General features: G+C 39.6%; 1 protein-coding gene across 7 annotated transcripts; it reads right to left on the bottom strand.

The window, feature by feature from the left end:
• Positions 1–117: 117 nt before the first annotated feature.
• LOC121249350 lies at positions 118–19,794 on the bottom strand. 7 transcript variants are annotated; one of them, XM_041148083.1, is made up of 13 exons: positions 19,349–19,793; positions 19,011–19,112; positions 17,952–18,053; positions 16,228–16,337; positions 15,974–16,109; positions 15,032–15,130; positions 14,639–14,744; positions 14,417–14,548; positions 14,088–14,344; positions 13,845–14,021; positions 13,549–13,746; positions 623–949; positions 118–280 (listed from the first exon to the last, which is right to left on the bottom strand). In XM_041148083.1, the coding sequence occupies exons 1-13, from the start codon at positions 19,649–19,651 to the stop codon at positions 188–190; spliced, it is 2,142 nt and encodes a 713-aa protein (XP_041004017.1). In that variant the 5' UTR covers positions 19,652–19,793; the 3' UTR covers positions 118–187. The 7 variants fall into 7 exon arrangements, with proteins under 7 accessions (XP_041004017.1, XP_041004020.1, XP_041004000.1 ...); XM_041148086.1 differs by having other exon boundaries at positions 14,417–14,530; XM_041148066.1 differs by having other exon boundaries at positions 118–310; positions 543–949; positions 14,088–14,548; positions 19,349–19,794.
• Positions 19,795–22,948: the final 3,154 nt, after the last annotated feature.

Here is a 22,948-nt window from a genome sequence, read left to right as displayed (position 1 = left end):
TTTTATTAATCACAAGATTTTCTGGACAATATCAACAACTTATGTTATAACAAGATGCATTGAAAAGTTATAGGATGCCTTGTAACTACATCTTGAAATGGAAATATATGGCACAAATTGAATCAAATAATATCCATAAATTAATAAACAAATACATTCAGCTATAGTACAGTTTTAATACTCCTAACTAAGCGAATATTTGCTGAATGACCATCTCTGCGTTTCCATTGTACTGAGCAAGAAGATGGATGGCGTCTACCCTTGGCAAAGCAAGAAACTCCTGCAACCAACCCAAATATATTAGAATAACCTTTTTGACTGAGAAAAAAGAGTCATAACCTGAGGTCCTAACGCTAATAACTTCTATCATGGAAAAGGACAACAACATGCAACTTACTAGCTTAGAGTAATTAAATAAAGACAACATCTTTGATAAACACAAAGGAATGAAAAATTTTAAACTGAAAAAAATGCCATTTACTACCACGTGTGCTGAAGGCATGATAATAATAATAATACTAAGAAACATAATGCCAAAGCACATACTATGAGATTGCAGAAGGAAAAAATAAATTATGTTAGACTTAACAGTGTAGTAGTTGGTAAGACATCCACAACTCACCATTACTTTAAGAATGGAATTTTCATCGCAGATGACATCCCTAGATGATACTTGAGTAGGACTGCTACCATCTTCTGAATTCTTAGCGCTTGAAGATATTGTAACTTGAGAAGAACCAAGGGTGGAAGTATCAGCATTTAAATTTGATATAGCAACAGATGGGTGCAAGGGTGTGTTAACTTCTTTCAAGGAATCAATCCTCAAGTGACTTTCAAACCGATCTTTACACATTTGAAGTTTAAACCACTCATTATGGGAGTAAAGAGTTGCCTTCATAATTTTCATAAGCTGGGGTTCTTCGATACCAAGCCTGCTACCAATTGCAACCTATTCAAGACGAAATGCACTTGAGATCAGTAAAGTTTAAAATTAAATATAAGGAAGATTTACAATTGGTAATCTGTAAAGGTTCTCAAAGCATGTAAAGAAAATAAAAGTTAAGTGCAAACATTTAGTCATAAGTGGACTGCAAGACTGGACAAAAAAGGCTTCCACAACAAAGTTCCTTTGCTAAACGACTGGGAATAGATTACCACGTGTTGGGATCTCATGAAAGAGGATGCAATGGGGGTCTATCATGAATTCAATTCTTTAAGAAGTTCGAAAAAAGCCTTAATGCAACTTTCTTAGCTCTTATCCTGAAGAAAACTGGGGACTCAAAGGTGAAGGATTTTCGTGCCATTATTCTTGTGAATGGGGTTTATAAAATCATTTCTAAGGTCCTTACCAATCGTATATGAGTATGGTTATGGAGAGGATCATATCGAAGGCTCAAAATGCCTTTGTCACGGGAAGACAAACTCTAGACTCAGTGCTTATTGCCAATAAATGCTCAGAGAGCAGAATTAGAGCTAAAGTTCCTGGTATCCTTTGTAAGCTGGATATGAAAAAGATTTATCATCATGTGAATTGGGACTTCCTCCTTTATGAGATGTGGTTTCAGAGAGAGGAGATGTATGTGGATTAAGCATTGTGTATCTACAACATGCTTTTCTGTTCTGGTAAATGGTACCCCAGTGAACTTCTTTTCTAGCTCTCTTGGATTGAGGCAAGGGGACCCATTGTACCCTTTCCTCTTCGTTATTTTGATGGATGCGCTTGGTTGGATGGCAGAGGCTGCAGTTGGAGAAGGGTTTATCTCCAGTTTCCCGATGGATGTTCTAACCATGGTTTTATCAATGTTTCCCATCTTATTTTTGCAGATACATTGCTCTTTTGCAAGTCGAATTATGGCCAAGTCCAATCATTGAGGGCTCTCTTGCTTTCTTTTGAGGCTGCCTCTGGTCTTAAGGTAAATCTTGGAAAGTCTGAGATGGTCACGATGAGAGTGGTGAGCAATGTTAGAGGTTTGGCAAGCATTTTAGGATGTAAGGTTGCTTCTTTGCCTATGAAATATCTCGGTCTCCCCTTGGTGGCTTCTATTAAAGCTAAAGGCCATATCATCAAGAGGGGGAAGTCTCTCTAAATGGAGGTACTTGATTTGACATACAGAAGTGTCTGGGGGGCTGGTGCTCTAATGATGTGAGGGGAGCATATGGGGCGGGCCTCTGAAATTTGTTAGGAAAGGATGGGAGGTTTTTGCCAATTATATCAGTTTTATGGTCGGAGTGGGGTCTAGGATCATATTTGGGCATGATGTTTGGTGTCGTAATTTTGCTCTCGATGGTGTTTCCAGCTCTTTATTGAATTGCTTCTAACCAGGACGCTTTAGGCTACGTTTCGATATTGAGTTGTGCGACCTCTTGAGATGGATTTAACTTTTTTAGATTGAGATGAGTTCACCATTTTAGGTTGAAATGTATGAAGTAGGTTGAGATGAGTTTAACTTTTTTATAGGAAGTTGAAAAGAAGTTAGTCTCATCAATGATTGGTTTGAGATGAGTTGAGTTTGGATCAACAACCAAACACAACCTTAGTGCTGGATTTTTGGACAGCTCTAATGGCTCTCATCAGTGGAATGTTCATTTTATTAGAGCGGCCCAAAATTGGGAAATTGGAGTCATTTCGAAGTTCTTTAGCTTGTTACACTCTTTGAGCATTGGTAATCATGGGGTGGATAGGTTGCTTCAGAGGCAACTGGGAGCAAGAATGTAACACATGAGTCCTAAATTAGGGTTTAGAATTATTATTTTATTATTATTATTAGTAGTAGTAGTATTTTTAGTAATTTTTTATAATATCTGTTTTGAGATGGTGATTTTATTTTAGTGAGATTCTTCTGCTCTCTTCAAACCCTTATACCTCTCAGTGTTAATTTCCTAGTTGAAAACCTTCCTAATTGGTAACCAATTCACACAACAAAAACCTAGTATAAATACTCTTTTCCCCACAACAGTCCCTCCATCAAACCAACATCATCCTTGCAGCCACAACCTCCCCACTGGAAATCAAATTTTCTCCTACACCTCAAACCAAAGCAACATAGCAACCAAGCACCTACCTCGCCAGAAACCACCACAGAGCACGCCGGCGGTGAGCCCTCCTTCCTCCACGACGTGCGTCAACCCCTAAACAGCTCTCCATCACTCTCTCTCCACTGTCAATAACCAAACAGCCCCTGTGTGTTTTGCTCAGCCCACCATCAACCACAAGGAACATCGGAACACCACCCAAGTTGCTCAGAACTCACCAACCAGACACTCCCAACCACCAAGAGCCACCGTCACATCTCCCTTCTCTCTTGGTGAGTTGAATCCTTCCCTATCGCATGATGCTCCTCTCCCGTAAGCCTTTGTGCTTCTTTTTATTGTTTTGTTTTCAGTTTTCCCAAAAAGTGCATGCTTGTTTTAGTTATTACAAAAACACCCTTCCATTGCCTTTAGATTTCCGTAAAGCCTTTGATACTTTTAAGCCTAACTTACACTTTTGCCCTCATTTGCAAGTCATAGCAGGATGTATATATATTGGGCTTTGGTTGTGTGATATCCCATATGATAGAGATAAGGATAAATGGTGAATGGTATCCCACATTGCTTGGAAAGAAGAAGTTCATACTCTTTATAAGATTTCAATGGGGCTCCAATTATATCATTGACCAGTCCTTTTAGAGTATAGGTCATATGGTTTGGACCTTCTATTAGGTCATTACAGGCCGGGTGTAATTCTCACATTGGGTTTAATCTCTTATTGGTTTTATTGTATTTCAGAAACTATTAAAATATTTTAAGCAGGCTTACTTCATGTGGGCCTGATGTTTAAATTGGGCTGGTTGTATTTTACAGAAAAATCCTTTAATATTGTTTTACATGGACTTGATTTTACTTGGGCAAATATTAGCTCAAAAACCTTATTTTTTGGAAAATAATTAGGAGTTATAATTATGTTATTAAGTATTTATATTTTTACAAATCAATTTACGTAGCAGTCTAATTATTTCTCAAGTTGCTGGCACTAAAAGTTCCTCTCCATACGTAAAACCATAAGGAAACCGCCGCCACCCTTGCCGGTGAGTGACCTCTCACCGACGTCACAGACAAAGCCGATAGGCCCCGGCGACTTCCCTGAGGGCAGGTCGGCGTCGGTCCAAAGGAGAGAGAAAACACCACGAAGCATGAAAACCCTAAGGAACCAGATCTGCCGCCACCCACCCTTGTCGACGAGACACATTGCATTGTCGTCACAGATAAAGCCGACGGACCTCGGCAACTTCGCTAAGGGCTGTCTAGCATCGATCCAACCTTCGGCGTCCTAGATATTGTTGCATTGTCTCTCAGAGTACTCCAGCAATCCTCCCGAAGGTGCCGTTGGTCGTGCCGTCAACTCTGAAGGCTCCGGCGTCTCCTGTGAGCACGATTTGCACCTGGAAAGACAACTCTGCAGTGCTTGGAGTGAGCACGACCTGAAGTCCAGACAACTTTGCAGTGCTTGCAGCTCCCAACGAATTTCTAATCTAGTTTCTCTCCGTACGTAAAACCCTAAGGAAACCGCCGCCACCCTTGCCGGTGAGTGACCTCTCACCGACGTCACAGACAAAGCCAATGGGCCCCGACGATTTCCCTGAGGGCCTTCTGGCAACGATCCAGAGGAGAGAGAAAACACTACGAAGCGTGGAAACCCTATGGAACCAGATTTGCCGCCACCCACCCTTGCCGACGAGACACACCACACCGTCGTCACAAATAAAGCTGACGGACCTCGACGACTTCGCTGAGGGCCATCTAGCGTCGGTCCAACCCCCGACATCCTAGATATCGCTGCATTGTCTCTTAGAGTACTCCTGGGATCCTCCCGAAGGCTTCGTTGGTCGTGCCATCGACTCTAAAGGCTCTGGCGAGTACTCCGGCGTCTCCTGTGAGCACGACTTGCAGCTGGAAAGACAACTCTGCATTGCTTGCAGTGAGCACGACTTGGAGTCCAGACAACTTTATAGTGCTTGCAGCTCCCAACAGATTTCTGATCTGGTTTCTCTGAGATGATGGATGGTTGTTGAAGAAGGGGAGTGGGTCAGTATAGGTTCTTCTATGGAGTTGGTCATAGAATCTAAATCCTTTACACTGGTGATGGAGGGGAGCATGTTAGCCATTACTGAAAGGAGTCGAAGGGTGATATCTAAGTTGGTTCTGGGTTCAACAACAGTGCAGTGGCTGGCGAAGTCATAGAAGCATGCACTAACGATAAGAAACAAGATTTTTTCTCCACTATCCAAGAAGGTCGACGCAATTTCACAGCGCATCGCTACTTGAATGCTCGCGAGCGTTATATGGCTGTGGAGGTGTATGGTGGTGGGGGAGGAGGAATTTTATTTTTATTCCTGAAGAGGTGGGCTGGAGAAGGATCGGGGAGGTGCTGCATCATTTTTCCTTCGGCAAGAGAGGGAGTGAGGGCTCGGAAGGACAAGGTACTGTAGGTGGTGTGGTAGGGAGGGAGAACTTGGAGGTGCATAAAGACCCAAGTACATCCTTGGTGGCGAGGCAATCCTATGTGGTAGCTCTAAAGACGAGACATGCTTCGTGGGTTCAGAGTGTGGGGGGTCTGTCAATCACGCCTTAGGACTAGCTTGTCGATATGCACAATTCTCTAAAGGAGATGGAAACCCAACTTGTCAAGTTGAAGGCAGTGATAACTTTCTTGTCTACGAAAATAGACTGACTTTCAGCTGCAGGCAACAGGGTGGTAAGAAACATGATAGGCCCGAATCCTTTAAACTTAGAAAAAGGAAAATGGAAGTCGGATTCAACCCTATCCCTATACCAGATCCAAGAGAGTATTGCAGGTCATAAGGAAATCTGGTTTATTTGAAGCGGGTTCTACATCAGGTATTGGCGTAGAGACATCAGTAATGGAATGTCATTCGCCTCGTGTAACACAGGATAGATCGATAATCGGTATTACACCCTTGGTCCCTGAAGAAACTATGGCTCCCTTGTCAGAGTTGAAGGAAAAGGGTGTACTGCCGAGGTCTGAAGGAGATGTAAGATCCGCTATCACCCCAGAGGTGAAGGGACTTGCTGTCACCCCAGAATCTCCAATGGGGACCCCGATACCATTGGATAGAACCAATGGAGTTACTGGAGAACTAATGGGTTTGGCGTTAGTACCTTGTGTAGAGAAATGTCTAGAGTCGGGAGTGCAGTTTGATGGGGATATTGTGGCTCCCCTAGTCTCTCTTCCTCCAATAGCGGATTGGATTCTACCTAAAGTTAACGAAATTCAGCAGTTTGCAGAAATTTCACATGAAGGATGTGAGGACCAATTTAACGAACTAATTACTGTGATCGAGGCAACCCGCACACTTGGAACCAAATTAAGTTTCAAGAAAAGCAGGGAGTTACGTATTTTTTCGGCAATCAACTACGACGCTAAGGGTGATAGTTCAACTAGAGGGAAGTCTAAAGGGAGGGCATTGTGAAAACGGGAATCAAGGTGTTGGGGTTGGTGTTCGGGTAGAGTTTTAGTTCTACAGGAAACAAGGGATTGGGGTCAGGTCTGATGTACTATGGGTTAGTTTTTTTTTATGGGTTTTTTGGGTCATTAGGGGCTTGTTGGGTCATTTTGGGCAAAGTGTTTTCTTGTATACATTCAGTGGACTTGTTTCTCCTTTTGATACAATATTTTTACTTATAAAAAAAAAAAAAAAAATCAATTTACAGCAGTATTTAATAAGGGTTCAGATTTTATTTTCTTAAGCATTTTGAACGTGATTAAAACTATGTTATAAAGTGAGATTTCCGCAGATTGTCTAATAGATTAGTATAAAGCCTAATTTACGCTACTAAGTATATTTGAAAGATTAAATATGATGTTAGCATTTAAATAATTATATGATATTAGTATTTATTGAATTCAGTATATAGCCGAATATTTTGTTAGATTAAAGTTCATGATATGTATTTAATTGAGTAAAATGCTACGACATGTTCTTCTAGAAATTTAGAATGTCTAGTACCTCATATAGGTAACGAGCTACGAAGTAGGATCCAAGAAGCAGCACTAAGATATAAGTAGCATGATCATAACTTTGTGTGTTGTGTAAATATTCTGTTTCTAGAGATTCCGGGGACGAGCCTCGCCCCATCTGCTCTTTGCCTCCAGCGCCTTTATGGGCTGGTTTACATTCAAACTGGGTCCTTTGAAAAGGTTGATGAAATTCGCAATTGTGTAGGGATATCTTGTGATGGTTTCGAGGATCAGTTTAAAGCTCTTTTTATAGCCATTGAAGCAGGGCATCCCCTTTTAGCTAGATCTGCTTCTAAAAAAAGAAAGGGAGCTTAAGAGACTTTCTTGTTCTATCAATTACAATGCAAGGGAAGGAAGTGCCAGTAGGAGGAGGCACAATTATAGGGAGAATCTTGGTGTTTTATGAAGCCTAAAATTCTTTCATAGAATGTTCGAGGATTGAACAACCCGAGAAAGGGCCTCCGGGTGAAGAATATAATCAGGAAATGAAAGGTTCATGTAATTTGTTTGCAGGAGACTAAGTTGAAGATTGTTGACAGGAATATAATAAGAAGTTTGTGGGCTTGCTCCTATACTGGATGGGTTTCTCTCGCTTCCAAGGGTGCCTCAGGTGGTATTATAGTGATGTGGGATAAGAGAACAGTTAATTTGGTGGAAGAGTGTGTCGGTGAATTTGTAATGGCTTGCTCTTTCACGAATGTGGAAGATGGTTTTGGGTGAGGTTTTGCTGGAGTATATGGGCCCGATGTTGACAGCAATAGAAGATTTCTTTGGGATGAGCTTGTTGGTTTATGCAATTGGTGGGCTGGCCCGTGGTGCATTTTAACATCACTCGGTTCCCAAGTGAAGGTCAAAGGACTCTAGTTTTGTTTCGGCCATGACTGACTTCTCCTTTTTAATCTTTCAGCTGGATTTGGTTGATCTTCCTTTGGCTGGAGGAGACTTCACTTGGTCTAGGCTGGACAGATTTATTGTCTCTCCTTCATGGGAGGCTCATTTTCCTAACCTATGTCAAAAACACCTTCCTAGGCTATGCTCTGCTCATTTTCCCCTATTATTGGATTGTGGGGGTCTACATGAACGGTGGAGATACTTTAAATTCAAGAACATGTGGCTATTGATGGATTTATGGATAAGGTTAAGTCGTGGTAGTCCTCTTTATCATTTTTCGGGGACTCCTAGTTTTGTTTTGGCTGGGAAACTTAAAGTCTTGAAAAAATATTTGATAAAATGGAACATGGAAGTCTTTGGGAACATTAATGAGCAGCGGAATATCCTTTTTCAGGAGCTGCAGTGTTTTGATGAAAAAGAGGCGGACGGGGCTCTCTCGGTTGACAACAAGGCAAGGAAAATGGTTGTTGTGACCAAGCTGGAAAAGATCACCCTTATATGGAGGAGATCTCTTGGCAAGAAAAATCTTCGGCTCTTTGGTTGAAAGAAGGGGACAAAAACACAAAGTTTTTCCACAGAGTAGCTAACTCCCACCGAAGACACAATGCCATTGACGTTCTTCACTTGGAAGGTAGGGTTCTCATGGACAGCGCTGAAATTAAGGACCACATTGTTCACTTCTATGATAATCTTCTCTCAAAACAATACCCTTGGAGGCCTAAGGTAGACGGGATAGTTTTTTATTCGATTATTCAGTCAAGCTCATCTTGGTTGGAGAGATCGTTTGAAGAGGATTAGGTGCTTAGTGTATTAAGGAGGATGGGCAAAGACAAAGCACTGAGACCAGATGGCTTCTCTATGGCTTTCTTTCAAGCTTGTTGGGACATTGTTAGGGAGGACATCGTGAAGGTTTTTCTAGAATTTCACTCGTTAATGAAATTTGAGAAAAGTCTCAACACTTCATTCATTGCCCTTATTCCAAATAGGGTAAGGTCAGTGGAGGCAAAAGAATTCCATCCCATAAGTCTGGTGAGGGGGGTATACAAGATCACTGTCAAAGTTCTAACTAATCGGATGAGTGAAGTCATGGGGAAAATCATCTCGAAGTCACAAAATGCCTTTGTTAAGAGAAGACATTCTTGACTTGGTACTTATAGCTAATGAATGCTTGACCAGTAGAGTCAGAACCGGCACCCCAGGTATTCTTTGCAAACTAGGTATGGAGAAGGCATTTGATCATGTTAACTAGGATTTTTTGTGAGACAGCTGGAGTCTTGTGGATTGAAGTGTTCAGCCGAGTAGAGTTAAATTGGGTAATGCCTGCCATAGTGGTTGGGTTATTGGCCAGCTGGACACTTCCGAGAGGTGCTCCACAAATCAAAGTCCTGTGGAAGATGGTCTCTATCTGCATTATGTGGTGCATACAGCGAGAGCGTAATGATCAGACATTCGAAGATAAGGAGCAGTCACTAGAGGAACTTCAATCTTTTTTTCCATACTTTATTTCTATGGGCCATAGCTATAGACTTTAATGACCTAAATTTATATGATTTTCTTGTTTCCACTACTGCGACCTAGATAGTTCTTATCTCTTGTATACCATCTTGTGTACTTGAATAATATCGTTTACTTATTAAAAAAAAAACTAGGATTTTTTGGTGTATATTCTTTGCAGATATGGCTTTGGAGAGAGATGGCGCCAGTGAATGAAACATTGCATCACAACCGTCAAATTCTCGGTTTTGGTCAACATTACTCCTGAAGGTTTCTTTAACAGCTCTCGGGGTTTGAGACAAGGGGACCCTTTGTCATCTTTCTTGTTTGTTTTAGTTATGGACGTGTTGAGCAGAATGTTGAAGGCGGTAGCAGATAGAGGTCTTCTCGGGGTTTTCAGTTGATGGCTCGTCGAATGGTAGTTTAAATGTCTCCCACCTTCTCTTTGCTGAAGACACACTGGTTCTTTGTGAGCCAGATCCCGACCAGATTTGTTCCTTGAGGGCACTATTGCTTTGTTTTGAAACTGTCTCCGTCTCCGGCCTTAAGGTAAACCTATCAAAGTTTGAAATGATCTTGGTTGGCTCGGTTCATAACTTGGGTGAATTGGTAGCTATCTTGGGCTGCAAGGTGTCATTCTTGCCTATGAAGTATCTTGGTCTTCCCTAGGGGGTTTCCCATAAATCCAAGGCAATGTGGGATGGGATTACTGAAAAGATTGAATGTAGATTGGCGGGTTGGAAGAGAATTTATTTGTCCAAAGGTGGGATAATCACTTTAATCAAGAGCACGCTCTAACCTCCCAACATACTTTTTATCTTTATTATTCCCTTTGCCTGCAGGGGTGGTGAATGGATTGAAGAAGATTTTTTGTGATTTCTTACGGGGAGGCTTAGGTGCGATTTGGATAGTGAGTTGAGTTGAGATTAAAATTAAGAGTTGAATAAAATATTATTAAGATATAATTTTTTAATATTATTATTGTTTTGAGATTTGAAAAAGTTGAATTGTTTATTATATTTTTTTGTAAAAATTTGAAAAAGGTGTAATGATGAGACGAGATGAAACACTTCTTGTATCCAGACGGGGCCTTAGAGGATGCGAAAAAATCCCATTTGATTAAGTAGGATAAAATTTGCACCCCTTTATCTTGTGGCGGTTTGAGGATCAGAAAGTTGAGAACCTTCAATAATGCACTATTAGGGAAATGGCTATGACAGTATCATCGGGAAGGGGATGCCCTTGGGAGGAATGTTATTAATGTCAAATATGAGAGTATTTGGGGAGGTTGGTGCTCAAATGAAGTAAGAGGGGCATATGGTGTGGAAGTTAAAAAATTTATCCGGAATGGATGGAAAGATTTCTTTAGTAATATCATATTAGAGGTGGTAAGGGGAACACAAATCAAATTTTGTTACGATATTTGGTGGGGTGATGTTGCCTTGAAAAATGCTTTCCCTTCTCTTTATAGTATTGTGTTGGACAAGGGTGCTTTTGTAGCCAATAACATGGACATTTCTTCAGGCTCTCTTCAATGGTCTGTAAGGTTCATTAGAGTTGTCCAGGATTGGGAGGTAGAAGACAGAGTTTTACACTGCATTATATGCAATGAATTTAAATGCTAGAGGGGAGGACAAGTTCTATGGATCCATTCGGAGAAAAAGAATTTCTTGGTCAGTTCCTTTTTCAAGGTTAAGTCAACCATTCTTCCAATGTTATCCCTTGGAAGATCATTTGGAGGAGTAATGTTCCTCTCAAGGTTGCTTTCTTTGGCTGGTTGGCCTCCCATGGGAAAATATTGACTATTGACAAGCCGAGAAAGCACGGTTTTTATATAATGGATTAGTGTGTCATGTGTAAAAGAAATGGAGAATTGGCGGATCATCTTCTTCTTCATTGTGATGTGGTTAAGGCTTTATGGGATGAAATCTTTACTAGGCTTGGCATTGCTTGGATCATGCCTAGGAGGGTGGTCGACTTGCTATCATGTTGGAGAGGAATTTGGGACAATTGCCAAATCACAGCTATATGGAAGATGGTGCCTCTATGTTTAATGTGGTGTACTTGGAACTAAAGGCATGGTCACTACTTTGATAATCAAGAACGTTCGAGGGGAGGGTTTAGGGACTTCTTCTTTCATACTTTGTTACCATGGGCTTCGGCTATTGTACTGAATGAGATCAGTTTTAATGATTTTTATGTTGCTTTCCACAGCACCTAGCTTGTGATTAAGTTCATCTATTGTATACTTCTTGTGTACCTAGGCCATGCCTAATTTGTGGATTAATAAATTCTTCTTACTTATAAAAAAAAAAATTCTATTTTTGCATGAAAAATGTGATTTTTACCTATGCTACACTACGAGCCAATTCAAGGCGAGCCCCTTTTCATGAATCTCAATAAATTACGATGATATGCTTGTGAATGAGACTATGTATGCTATGCTGATATGGATTGTTGTTAGAATGGATGATATGTTATGCAAATCACACGTATGCCATGTAATGTTCAGATCATGTTATGCCATGTCTATGCTATGCTATGTTGCGTAAGACTCATGTTAATATAACATGTTTAATGTTATGACATGCACAAGAGTATGCCATGCCATGTAAATTCATGAAGTCAACAAGTTCACATGTATCATGAAAGTTGGTAAGAAAACACATGAATGACAAACAAGCTTCAAGATTGGCCTTATGTTATGGGTGGAAGTGCAAGCCACGGACTTGAACGTGGTCCACCACATGTAAGCTATTATGTTTTGAGGTGACACGGACCCAAGCGTGTTTCACTACAGGTTATGATATGTTATGCGGTGCCACGGACTCGAGCGTAGTTCACCATATGTTATGTGATAACACAGACCCAAACGTGTTTCATTACATGTTATGATACGTTATACGGTGCCACGGGCCCAAGCGTGGTTCACCACATGATTTATGAGGTCAACGACAATTGAACCGATGCACATATGTTATGATGGCCACTAAATAAGTGAAGGACATGATGAATAAGTTATGTATGAATGATAGGAAATGCATGGAGTCAGTCATTCATGCATCCATGTTACATATATTGTCATGATTATGTTTGATTCTGCTTATGTTACTAATGAAGACAGTGTTAGTATCGCATAGAACTAGCTTATATCATTTCTTTTATGTTTCAGCTTTTAAGTTATGAAAGACTGTCATGCTAGACAAGTTTTATGATAAAAAAGATGAGGTATTTTATGAAATTGAATCTCTTACCAGGCATTATGTTACGAATGTATGTAATATTCCTGACCTACGGAAATGGGTGTTACAAAGAAGTTCACTATTCAATCCAGGTGCTGTCTTTTCATAGTCATCTTTATTTTCCTTAGAAGAGTATATGGAGGAGTAAGGTGCCAACTAAATTTGTTTGTTTTTGTTTGGACTGCCTCTCTTGGAAAAATCTTGACTACAGACAATTGTAGGAAGCAAGGACTTATTATCATGGATTGGTGCTATAAGTGTAGGAAGAATGGTGAACTGTGGATCACTTACATTGTGAGGTGGTAAGGGCATTATGGGATGAGACATTTAGTAGGCCCGGGCTTGCATGGGTGATGCCTAGGAGGGTGGTGGATCTTCTAGCTTGTTGGAATAAGTCTACATGGCAGTCTTTATGTAGCAGCTGTGTGGAGGATGATTCCCTTATATCTTATATGGTGCATTTGGTTTGAAAGGCATGAAATGAGCATTGAAGATAGTGAGAACGTTCTTTGGATGAGCTTAGAAACCTTTTTTTTTTTGGTTTTCTGCTATTGTACACAACGGAACTAGCATTCATGATTTTCTCATATCATCTTCTAGTTCCTAGATTGTAATTAGGTGTTTTCTTCTATATACTTCATGTGTACTCGGGGAACACCTTTTGATGTGTTTCAGTAAAATCCTTTTTTTTTTTTTTTTTTTTTTTTTATAAATAGCTTCCAATTGTATCAATATGAATAACAAACAGCAACACACTTCATATCAAGCATATGCTCTTATCAAAAGATTCCACCACAAAGGCTAGCAAAAGGGGGGAATACCAGCCTCAGAAGCATAAAACTAAAACTGAATAATGCATCAATTGAATGTCGATGAATTAGCTCTACAAATCACACACCATACCTGGAGAGAAGTTGAAAGGGCATGTAAAGACAAGCCTTTCCCAAGTGCATCTTCATTAGGTCGGAGCAATGCCAACAAAGTCTCCTTTAGGGGCTTCAGTAAGGTACGATCACTAGCAGCTAAAGGGCCTAAATGGGCGCATGCAACCCTCAGAGCACTAGAATAGTCACCAGAGCTGACCAGCTTAAGAAATTCAACCTACCCGGCAAACAGATCAAACAGTTGCATTTTATGTATTTATACGAATAGAAACTGTTTCATTCAAATAAAGCCGCTGATGGTATAGAATAACTAACCTGCTTTAGTTTGAACAATAACATAGGATTTTGCATAAAAAAGTTCGGATCCATTGCATTAACCTCTTCCACAACCTCAGCAGCCATTCCCTTCCTAGCTAGTTCCTTCAACCCCAGCACAATCTCATATTTATCCTCCCTACTGTTAACATCTAAAATGAAGTGTTTTCCTGAGCCCTACAGAAAATTAGTATGTCAATATCTACTTGTCACAAGGACTAAATATAATTACCAAACAGGTACCTGTTGTTCCTTTAAAGTATAAGAACTGGAAACCAGGGTAGTCGTGCTAAGCTCTAGCCCACTGGATTCATCAAAAGACATGCCACATTTATCATCATGTCTTCCCCTCCATCTCTTGCGTTTGCTCCTCTCTCCAGTTCCATGGGTTCTATATCTCTGCAGAGCTCTTGGATTTTCAGACTGATGCAATCCACTGGTGCTACAGTCTTCATGGTTGCTTGATGGCTCACAAGCATATCGTAACTCAACATCCATTCCTTGCATGCTAGACACATCAGCATTATTTTCAGGAGAACCATCCATATGAGTATTATTAATGGAGGTCTCACCATCAGAATGTTTATTGGCACCAGAATCGACTTCGAGAGAACAATTTCTTGATGAACTACACCCGGGCTCTAGTTGATTAATTTTAGGTTCCAAAATTGCTTGCATTTCTGATGCTGAAAGCATCATGAAACCTTGGTGAGATACAACCAGAATTTCAAAAAAGGGAAAAGAGAATCAGAATTCAAAAAAAAAAAAAAAACACAGGAAAGTTTGACTTTTACCAGAAGTGGATGCAAGGCCTGAATCCACGATTCCCCTATAAACACAATACTCACAAACAAGCTCATCAAGCATGGAAACATCCAATCTCATCCTACACAATTCATTCTGCAAAATATAGACACCAATAAATACTTACAGGCTCAATGTACCAGCTACCCGATGACCAAAAAAGGAATAGAATAGCACTACTCCAGGAGAACACTACAAGTTCACTAATTTGATAAATGAGCATGAAGAACCAATTCAGCTACCCAAGTATAGCCAAATTTCCAATCTGTAATATCGCAAGGTGTTGACCTCGCCTCCTACATCTTGCTGTTAAACCCCATGCTAATAAAAGAAATATAATATTTCTATTCTTATAAACTCTACATTGATAAAAATTTGACAACCTGAAATGCCAGAAATAAATCACCCTTGGAAAACCTCAAGCTATCAACTGCCCCCTGTCTTGTGAGCTCTACAGCATGTGCAAGAGCTTGTACATCCACCTGGTTTATTAAATCAAATGCAAAATGACAGTTATAAGAGGCCTGCTATGTACTCTGGAAATTACATTTTTATAGTTGATTGCAAAACCCATGAACAAGAATACCAAGTCCTTTTTTTCCTGTTTTAACAAGAATACAAAGTCACTCATCATTTGTTTGATGAAAAATATTTCTACTCTTGAGGGAAGATGATTTGTTTCTTGTTGTTTGGTTGAAACCTTGAAAAAATCCTCGTGTTGGTTGCACTGAAGATATCTATGTTTCTTTTATGACGAGGAATCCTGGAGACCATGCAAACGCAGCATATCTTTTACCCGATTAAACCCCGAACCAATGTAATAGGTCCCCATCACACGAATCAAGTAAATCATCGGCTTTTCACCGATGGAATGTGACCCCTAGAAATTTTTTGCACCCAAGGGTTCAAACCTTAGATCTGGAGAGAGCATACCACTAAGACTAAGGCCCTTACCACTTGAGCCAACCCCTAAGGGTTCCAAAGATATCTATGTTAAAGCTAATAAAACCCTACCAACATTGATAGGCAATGGTTGTTGCCATTATAGGTGTGTGGGGTAGAGAGAGAGGAGGTGACAGCTGGGCAGTGGCGTAGGAGGAGAAGGGAGGGAGGATGTGGTTGTAGGGAGGCATGTAGGGAGAAAGGCGATGGCAGTATAGAGAAGAGGAGGGAGGTGATGAGGGGCACATGCTTTGGAACAATTTTCTGTCAAGTATTAACAAAAAGTTTATCCTTTGATACCAAAAAAATTGAGTAGTAAGATAGTTCTCATTTTACCTCAAATTAACATCTGAAGACAATTAGCTGAAATTCAGAAACCTCACCTCGTCGAAAGGAGGTGCTTCATAGAGACTCTCCCGTGCTGTTGCAGGAGGGTCACGCTCATCAAGAAGCAACCTCTGAGTAAGATCTGAAATGGGCGACACAATTCCTTGGCGAAAGCAATATCCTTTGTGTATGCTGCATAGCATAGGGAGAAGATTAAAAATAAATAGTCAATCAACAACATGCATCACAGGAACACAAGCATCAGAGTGACGATATCAACTGAAAGTGATTAACAGAAGCTGAATGATACATTATCAGATATCTCAAGGTCATCGAAAAGACTGGATCATATGCGTGTAGATGAGCTCTTAAGACAGAGGACATCAATCCAGCAATGTCATACCTCCTCCTTTCTGACCACTGAAAAAAAGAGCCAAATATATTAAACAATAATAACAAGAAACAACTTCATTGTTATCAGCTAAAACGTATGAAACTAAAGATGAAACATCATTTTTTTTATAAGAAAACAAATTCATTAAAAACAAAAGGGTGTACCGAAGTACACAAGAAGCATACAAGAAAACCACCTAATCAAAAAGGACGGAAAAGAAAAACTAGCAGACTAAGCCCTAACCCGCCATGTCCTATTTCACAAAGATAAACTACCCTCCAGAGACAAAACTCTACTATCGTAATGAACTTCCCCTCCCAAAAAAGCATCAAAAGCCTTAAGAGACTCATAACCATCAAACAAAAGTCCCGCCATGTGATGATTTTCCTTCAGTCATTAAAATCCAGGGCGAAGACTTTTTCCCTTCCTGAACCTTCTTAGCAACTAGCAGACAACTACTCAATGGGAGAGGATCCTCTTCAGAGAACGCTGCCAACTCTAGGCCAGATTGAGAGACTGAAAGCCCCCATCAACACCCCCAATCCAACCACATCACACCTATCTAAGTTGACAAAAGCCCTTCGGATCCATAGGAGGATTAGCCATAACAGCCCACTCAAGAGCATTACCACAACTCTAGAGGATCCCAAAGAAGCTACTGAGGCACCCTTCACACCAAAACAGCAACAGCAGCTCCATTCAATATCTCAGAGTTGGAATTACCTAAAGGGCAAGTCATGTCGGCATTATTTGAAAAAGAAGGGGCAACCATTTGAAAAATGCCAGCAGAATCCAAACCTGAGACTTGCCAGAGGGTGTCCCATTCGCTAATCCATTCACACAACATGTGGCTTTGGTGGTTAAGCATCTCTAAATTAAGGCCCATACCCACTCTTGAGCTATTACCAGCATTGTCTACCATGACACGTCAATCAAATATAGATGTATCTGAAATAGATCAAGTATAGCAAATAAAATTCCTTCACAATGTCACCGATCAAAATAAAAAATTGCTTCACAATGTCCGAATCTAGGGAATTTCTGACCCAAGACCAACGTTAATTTTATTCCATGAGATCCTTGTCATTTTGGTGGAAGAGAAGACCAGAGGGCATAGACGCATCATAACAACTACCCACAGTAGATTTTCGCATGGTTTTAAATTTTCATTGCGGTTGTACTTGGCTTCGCCTATTTTCAATGAAATTCTTATTTACTAATCAAAAGAAAAAAAAAACTCGTTGTGGTTATTTTTCTCACCAAATTGTCAAGTTCGAAGAAGAGAGATTGTGTTTATTTATCTGTGAAATATCATGGTTATAAGTGAAGATACATAGGTGCAGTTGGTTTTGTTGTTTCCATTGTGACTGTAGAGCTTTCAAGTTTGCTGAGAAACTACAGGCCACACTCCATCCACATATTAAAATATTTATCTTCAGAGAAACAAAAAAAAAAAAAAAGAGTTGACATATATTACCATATCCTATGATTGACGGGTGAACCAACCATTTAATCTTTGATAGATAAAAGCTAACACACGTGAAATAAAAAACAATAGAATACATCATAGAGTTTTTGCTGTCTACAAAACCAACAACATGAAGTCAAAGTAGTCCAAAAGAACATCAAACGCTTCCCACCTCGTTTGCCACTGGAGAAGTTTTATCATCTTTGTCATATATAAAGGCAAGAAGAACATGCTTGAATTCCTCATAAGCTTCCTTGAAAACAAATACAGACATCTGTCAGAATTCACAACTTAAACAAGAGAATGGGAATTCCTAACAGGTTCAAAAATGTTGCAATAAACAAAAAATATTATTTCAAACCAAAACAACAAAACTAGGGTTGAACAATGATTTATCCCCAAGAAATGCCGTTTTGATACCGATAAAGTTAAAGGGGATTTCCTAGTCCTGCTGTTTGGAATCGTTTGGGTTCTGCCATGATCTTAGAGTTTGAGCTTCAGAAAGGTTGGCATGGGAAGTGCTGCCAGTGGCAAAAATAGGGTTTTAATCAGTTCCAATACACTTAACCATTGCATCTTCATCTTTCTTGGGATCTTGATGACATTATACGGTTTATGCCCCGCAACAAAAAAGAAACGAGCTAACTTTCTTTCCACATACTCTAATATGCGAGTTCAACTTTTAACTGCCAATAATTTACTGAACGATTCTCTTGAGATAACAAAAACCTCAATTTTGATACCAACCCTATTTTTATTTACATATCAACCTTCCATTCCTAGAAAAAGAGAATTTATGCATAGTTAAACACTCCATACGATAGGAGAAAATTATCAACATAAAAAGGAAAGTGCTAATTTCTAAGGCACTACACGGTTTACTACAAAGTCTTACAAACTGAGTTGGCAGTTCATGTGATTGGTACCACATCACCAATATAATAATTACAACAGTAACTCGCCTTTTGATTCTAGCTTCTCATTTGTAATAGTTGGTATCCAACACCTATGTAGTAACATCTGTAGTGTATGTAGCAAGTACAAACAAATCTAAAAATAAAAACAAATAAAAATCAAGGACTCATAAATTGGCAGAATTGAAAGATTATTACTAGTCTATCAATAGCAAACACGGTGGAAAGAGTATAAGTGGTAGCAATCAACTCTGTCCCAAAGAAATAAAGGACAGAAAGTAGACAAGTGCAGAAAGGAAAAATAAAATTGGAAATACCGGGTAGGCATCAAGAGCACAAGGAGCGAGAGCTGTCCTCAGGCAAGCAATCGCCGAGTCGCGACCTTCGCTAGTCCCTTTTCTCAAATGCTCAATAAATTTCTTCAACAAGATTTACAAAAAAAGAAAAAAATCATATCAGAAATCTAGATAAATAACAGATGCCAAAACGCAGGGTTCAGTTTCCCAGATAATTGAGGAAACGAGGAGATAAGAGAACCTCATATTCGAACGGCCACAACTTTTCTGAAACGATTAGAAATATTCGGGAATGAAAGATTCAGTATTATTTCGCCGCATTTCCTCAATAACCAAGCAGAGCATTGCGACGCACTCACCTGCTTCTGTAACCGGAAGAGAAGCCGACGATCGTCGAGAATGGAAGGCGCGTGGGAGCGGAGGAGATCCATGCCGGCGTCAATGTCACCGGCCTCTAACGAGCGTCTGATCTTCCATATGGTCAACCTCGAATGGTAAGACGAAGAGGACAGCGAAGCAGAAGAAGAATAAGAAGAACAAGAAGACGACGAAGGAGAAGAAGGTGGAGAAGAAGAGAATGAGTCCTCGAACAGGTTCTCTGATTTAGCAAAATCGACGATCAGAGCGTCGAGGGCTTCCCAATTAACTGGCGCGGAATCCATTTCGTTTTTCTCTGGAAAATCTTGAGAGCGAGAAAATCTTACTGTTTGGTTCTCTGAAGAGAAAATAATTTCTCGGGAAACAAGAAAGGCGGCGATGTGAGGTCTCAGGTAAGAGATCAAAAGTTGATTGAATTTTATATGTATAGGACCAAAGGTGCCAGGTGTCTTAAAAGGAATGCCAGTGAGTTAGGGTTTTGGTATCCTCACCTGCAATGTGAAATTGAAATATAACTGGCATCGACGTGGAAGTGTAACATCCGAAGGACCAAAGTGAGATCACATGCCTAAAATTATCTTACCAAGAGGCAAGAGGTGTTCCTTATTCAATAGAGAATGGAAAATGATTCTTTCAAGCGAACTTGCGCACCGAAGTGCACCGACCGAAGCTGACATGGAATGATTTAATGATACGAATCGTTTTGGTTTTACTTTATGTGAATGAGTTTTAGGTGGGATCTGAACATAAATGAAAATTTCAAAACGCACAGTTTTGCATTCTCTTTTCTCTGCACCTCTTTCCCACATGCCTTCTCTCTTCTCTGGCCTTCTTCTCCGCGTGCCTTCTTCTTCTCCTTCTCTGCTTCTTTTCTCCGCGTGCCTTCACTTCAGGCCGTCGATTCTCGTTCTCTCTTCCAGCTAAAAGCTCCAATTTTTCGTTTAACCCCCATTTTTTGGTCCGAGTCCTAATCCTAAGCCGTCGTTCTCTTCTCCATGATTTGTCGTCAAGGTGAAGACAGTTGCTGCCACCGGTATCTACAAGTCTGCGATTGTGCTTCTATTTTCATTTGTGCTCTTCTACTGCTGCCCAGATTATAGGATGGCATGCAAACCCACAAAAGAGCCCCAATCGATCTACGAATTCACTATCAAGATTGTCTCTTGCATCAAAGCGTTGGCCTCTTATGGTAAGTTGACTTATAAAGAGTTTGCTTTTATCATTTTACCTGGGTTTCTCTAGAATAAAAGTGCACTCTTTACATGGGTATTCTTTATTCCAGACTTGGGACTTCATAGGGATCATACAGTTTATGAGAGACGACCAACGCTCTGCTCTCTCACCTTCTCGCTATGTTGGTGCTCAGTCTAGGCAGGCTTAACACTAGTAATTCGGTAGTTGCATTTCTTTTGGTTACGAACTAGGTTGTACTTGCCCTATTGTGATACTCTAGGCAATGATGGCGACAAAACAAGGATTGCTTGGATTGGTTTATTCTCAGGTTTGATTGGTTTATTTTTGCTGGTAGTAGGCAGTAGCATTGCTGTTGTTATATTGTGAGAAAAAGTTTTCAGTAGCAGCATATTGGTTCGTTTATCTTTATATAAAGAGGAAGATTTGAAGTTTACTTTATATTTGGTATGAGCAGGTCCCATTTTATGTGCTTTTTTATTCTTATTATGAGCCAAAATATATTTGTATTATTCTCAGGGGCATTATTACCAACCCAATGATGGATTTCGGATCTCTAGATGATTTTTAATGTTATAAAAATCCATCAAATATTCTCTAGGTGGAGAAAGGGAAGTAGTACTACTTAATTTGATCCTATAGCTTTCAATCATTTTTTTGCTATTGGTATGAAAATTGGGATTTGCTTGTACTGGTTTGCAATTGAGAATGTATATTGATTACCTAGGATGATTGGAGAACAGGTTATTAAGTCCAGGTTATATAGTTTCCACTTGAAGACCATGATTCCATGTTCCAAGGCATATCTGTCTTTTATAATATGCAGGTTATCAAGTTCAGGTTATATTTTTTCCACTTGTGGTTTCTAAGATGCAGTTCTAAGACTTTTACCATTGAGAGACTGTAACTTCTCTTGTATAGCTAGCTTCTCTTATATTATATATACATAGTGCATGGCTGATCTACGTTGGAGTGGACATGAGACTATCTATTTTGCTTGACATTCAGACATTGTTGATGTGAAAATTGTAAATTTGTCATATAGTTTAAGTATCAGTTGCAACATGAATTTGTATCCACTTCACAAGTTTCTTACTTGGGTGAAGGTTGCACATGATGCATATTGAAGGTTTTATTTCTGAGCAAGTTCAACCTCGTCAACAGTCACCCAAATCCACAATCTTGGGGTTAGAAGGAAGGAAGCTGTTTTTCTTTTTAGAGAAAAAGTCGTACTAGGCTTTTTGAGACCTGTAATATTTGTTTACTTTGTGTTTCATTTGCTGTAATATTTGCCAGTTACGAACTCAATTCAAGGACAACTGTTTCTCATTTCGATGGAATCTCTCCAAAACCATGTGCACAAGCTGTTTTCATTACACAAATTTTCATTACAAATGTTAATTTAATGAACCTACAGATACCCCTTTACATCATAACCAAAACACTTGAGAAGTACCATTACAGTTGAAACATTAAAAAATGATCTACTCCATACACTTGAGATGGACAATATTGTCGACTATGATCGGAGGTGGATGAACATTTTCGTTCTCAGAATATTCCTGTGCAACTGAATCCATCACAGACTACACCAAGTGAAGATCATCTTCACAGCAACGCAGCAAAACAGCAGGCTCTTTCAGCTTGAGCAAACTCTGACCAAAAGGAGGAACAACCAAAAACTCCTTTAACAATCTAAACTAACCAAAACTCTGTAAACCAATAGCTTATTTGTTTCACTTTAACAAAATATAATTTCATTCAAGCACCTCATTCCATTGCATATACATGTACTCCCTACTTCACCATGTGAACATTAACATGTACAACTCAAAATCCTAACCATGGAATGAAATACACCAACAAAATTAGAAACCATCAAATGAAAGTATTTCAAGAAATCTTCAGTCCTGCACGTGACCACAATGCTATCCAATCCCACCCTCGGTTCAACATAATTATTTCTGCAAAAAAAAAAAAGCATAGAAATTTATATGAGGAACTAAAATAATTTTCCATTGAAGTTCCACTAAGAAAAATAGCATCCCCAACTTTATTCTATTACAGTAACAAAATAACACCCCCCCAACCTATTATATTCTATTACAGTAATCTGACAAGTAATCAAATCCACAGAACAAGATGCACCTCGGGAATTAGATTAAAAAATGTCAACCAACAGCTGCAATGCGTTGCAAAACGAAAAGGTTGGGGTTGGTTCAGAATGTAGCAAATAAACATCAACAAAATGCAGACCCACAGAACCAAACACGTGATTAGGAAAGAACACATCAAATCTTATATAACAAATTTCATTTTCGTAATGCTTACCATTTGTTCTCTTTGAATTAAATACCAGTCCCAAGGATCTAACAGTCATACCTACATGA

This window comes from Juglans microcarpa x Juglans regia, chromosome 1D, assembly GCF_004785595.1.
Source record: "Juglans microcarpa x Juglans regia isolate MS1-56 chromosome 1D, Jm3101_v1.0, whole genome shotgun sequence".
Taxonomy (NCBI): Eukaryota; Viridiplantae; Streptophyta; class Magnoliopsida; order Fagales; family Juglandaceae; genus Juglans; species Juglans microcarpa x Juglans regia.
Note: the sequence above shows the minus strand (reverse complement) of the source record. Positions and strands in the feature narration are given on the sequence as shown.

Coding starts and splice junctions, on each gene's coding strand:
- LOC121249350 (XM_041148062.1), bottom strand. CDS start 19,651: ATGGATTCCGCGCCAGTTAATTGGGAAGCCCTCGACGCTCTGATCGTC. Junction 16,338..17,951: donor CTTCTCCAGTGGCAAACGAG/GTGGGAAGCGTT, acceptor TCTTTTTTTCAG/TGGTCAGAAAGGAGGAGGTA. Junction 281..622: donor ATTCCATTCTTAAAGTAATG/GTGAGTTGTGGA, acceptor GGTTGGTTGCAG/GAGTTTCTTGCTTTGCCAAG.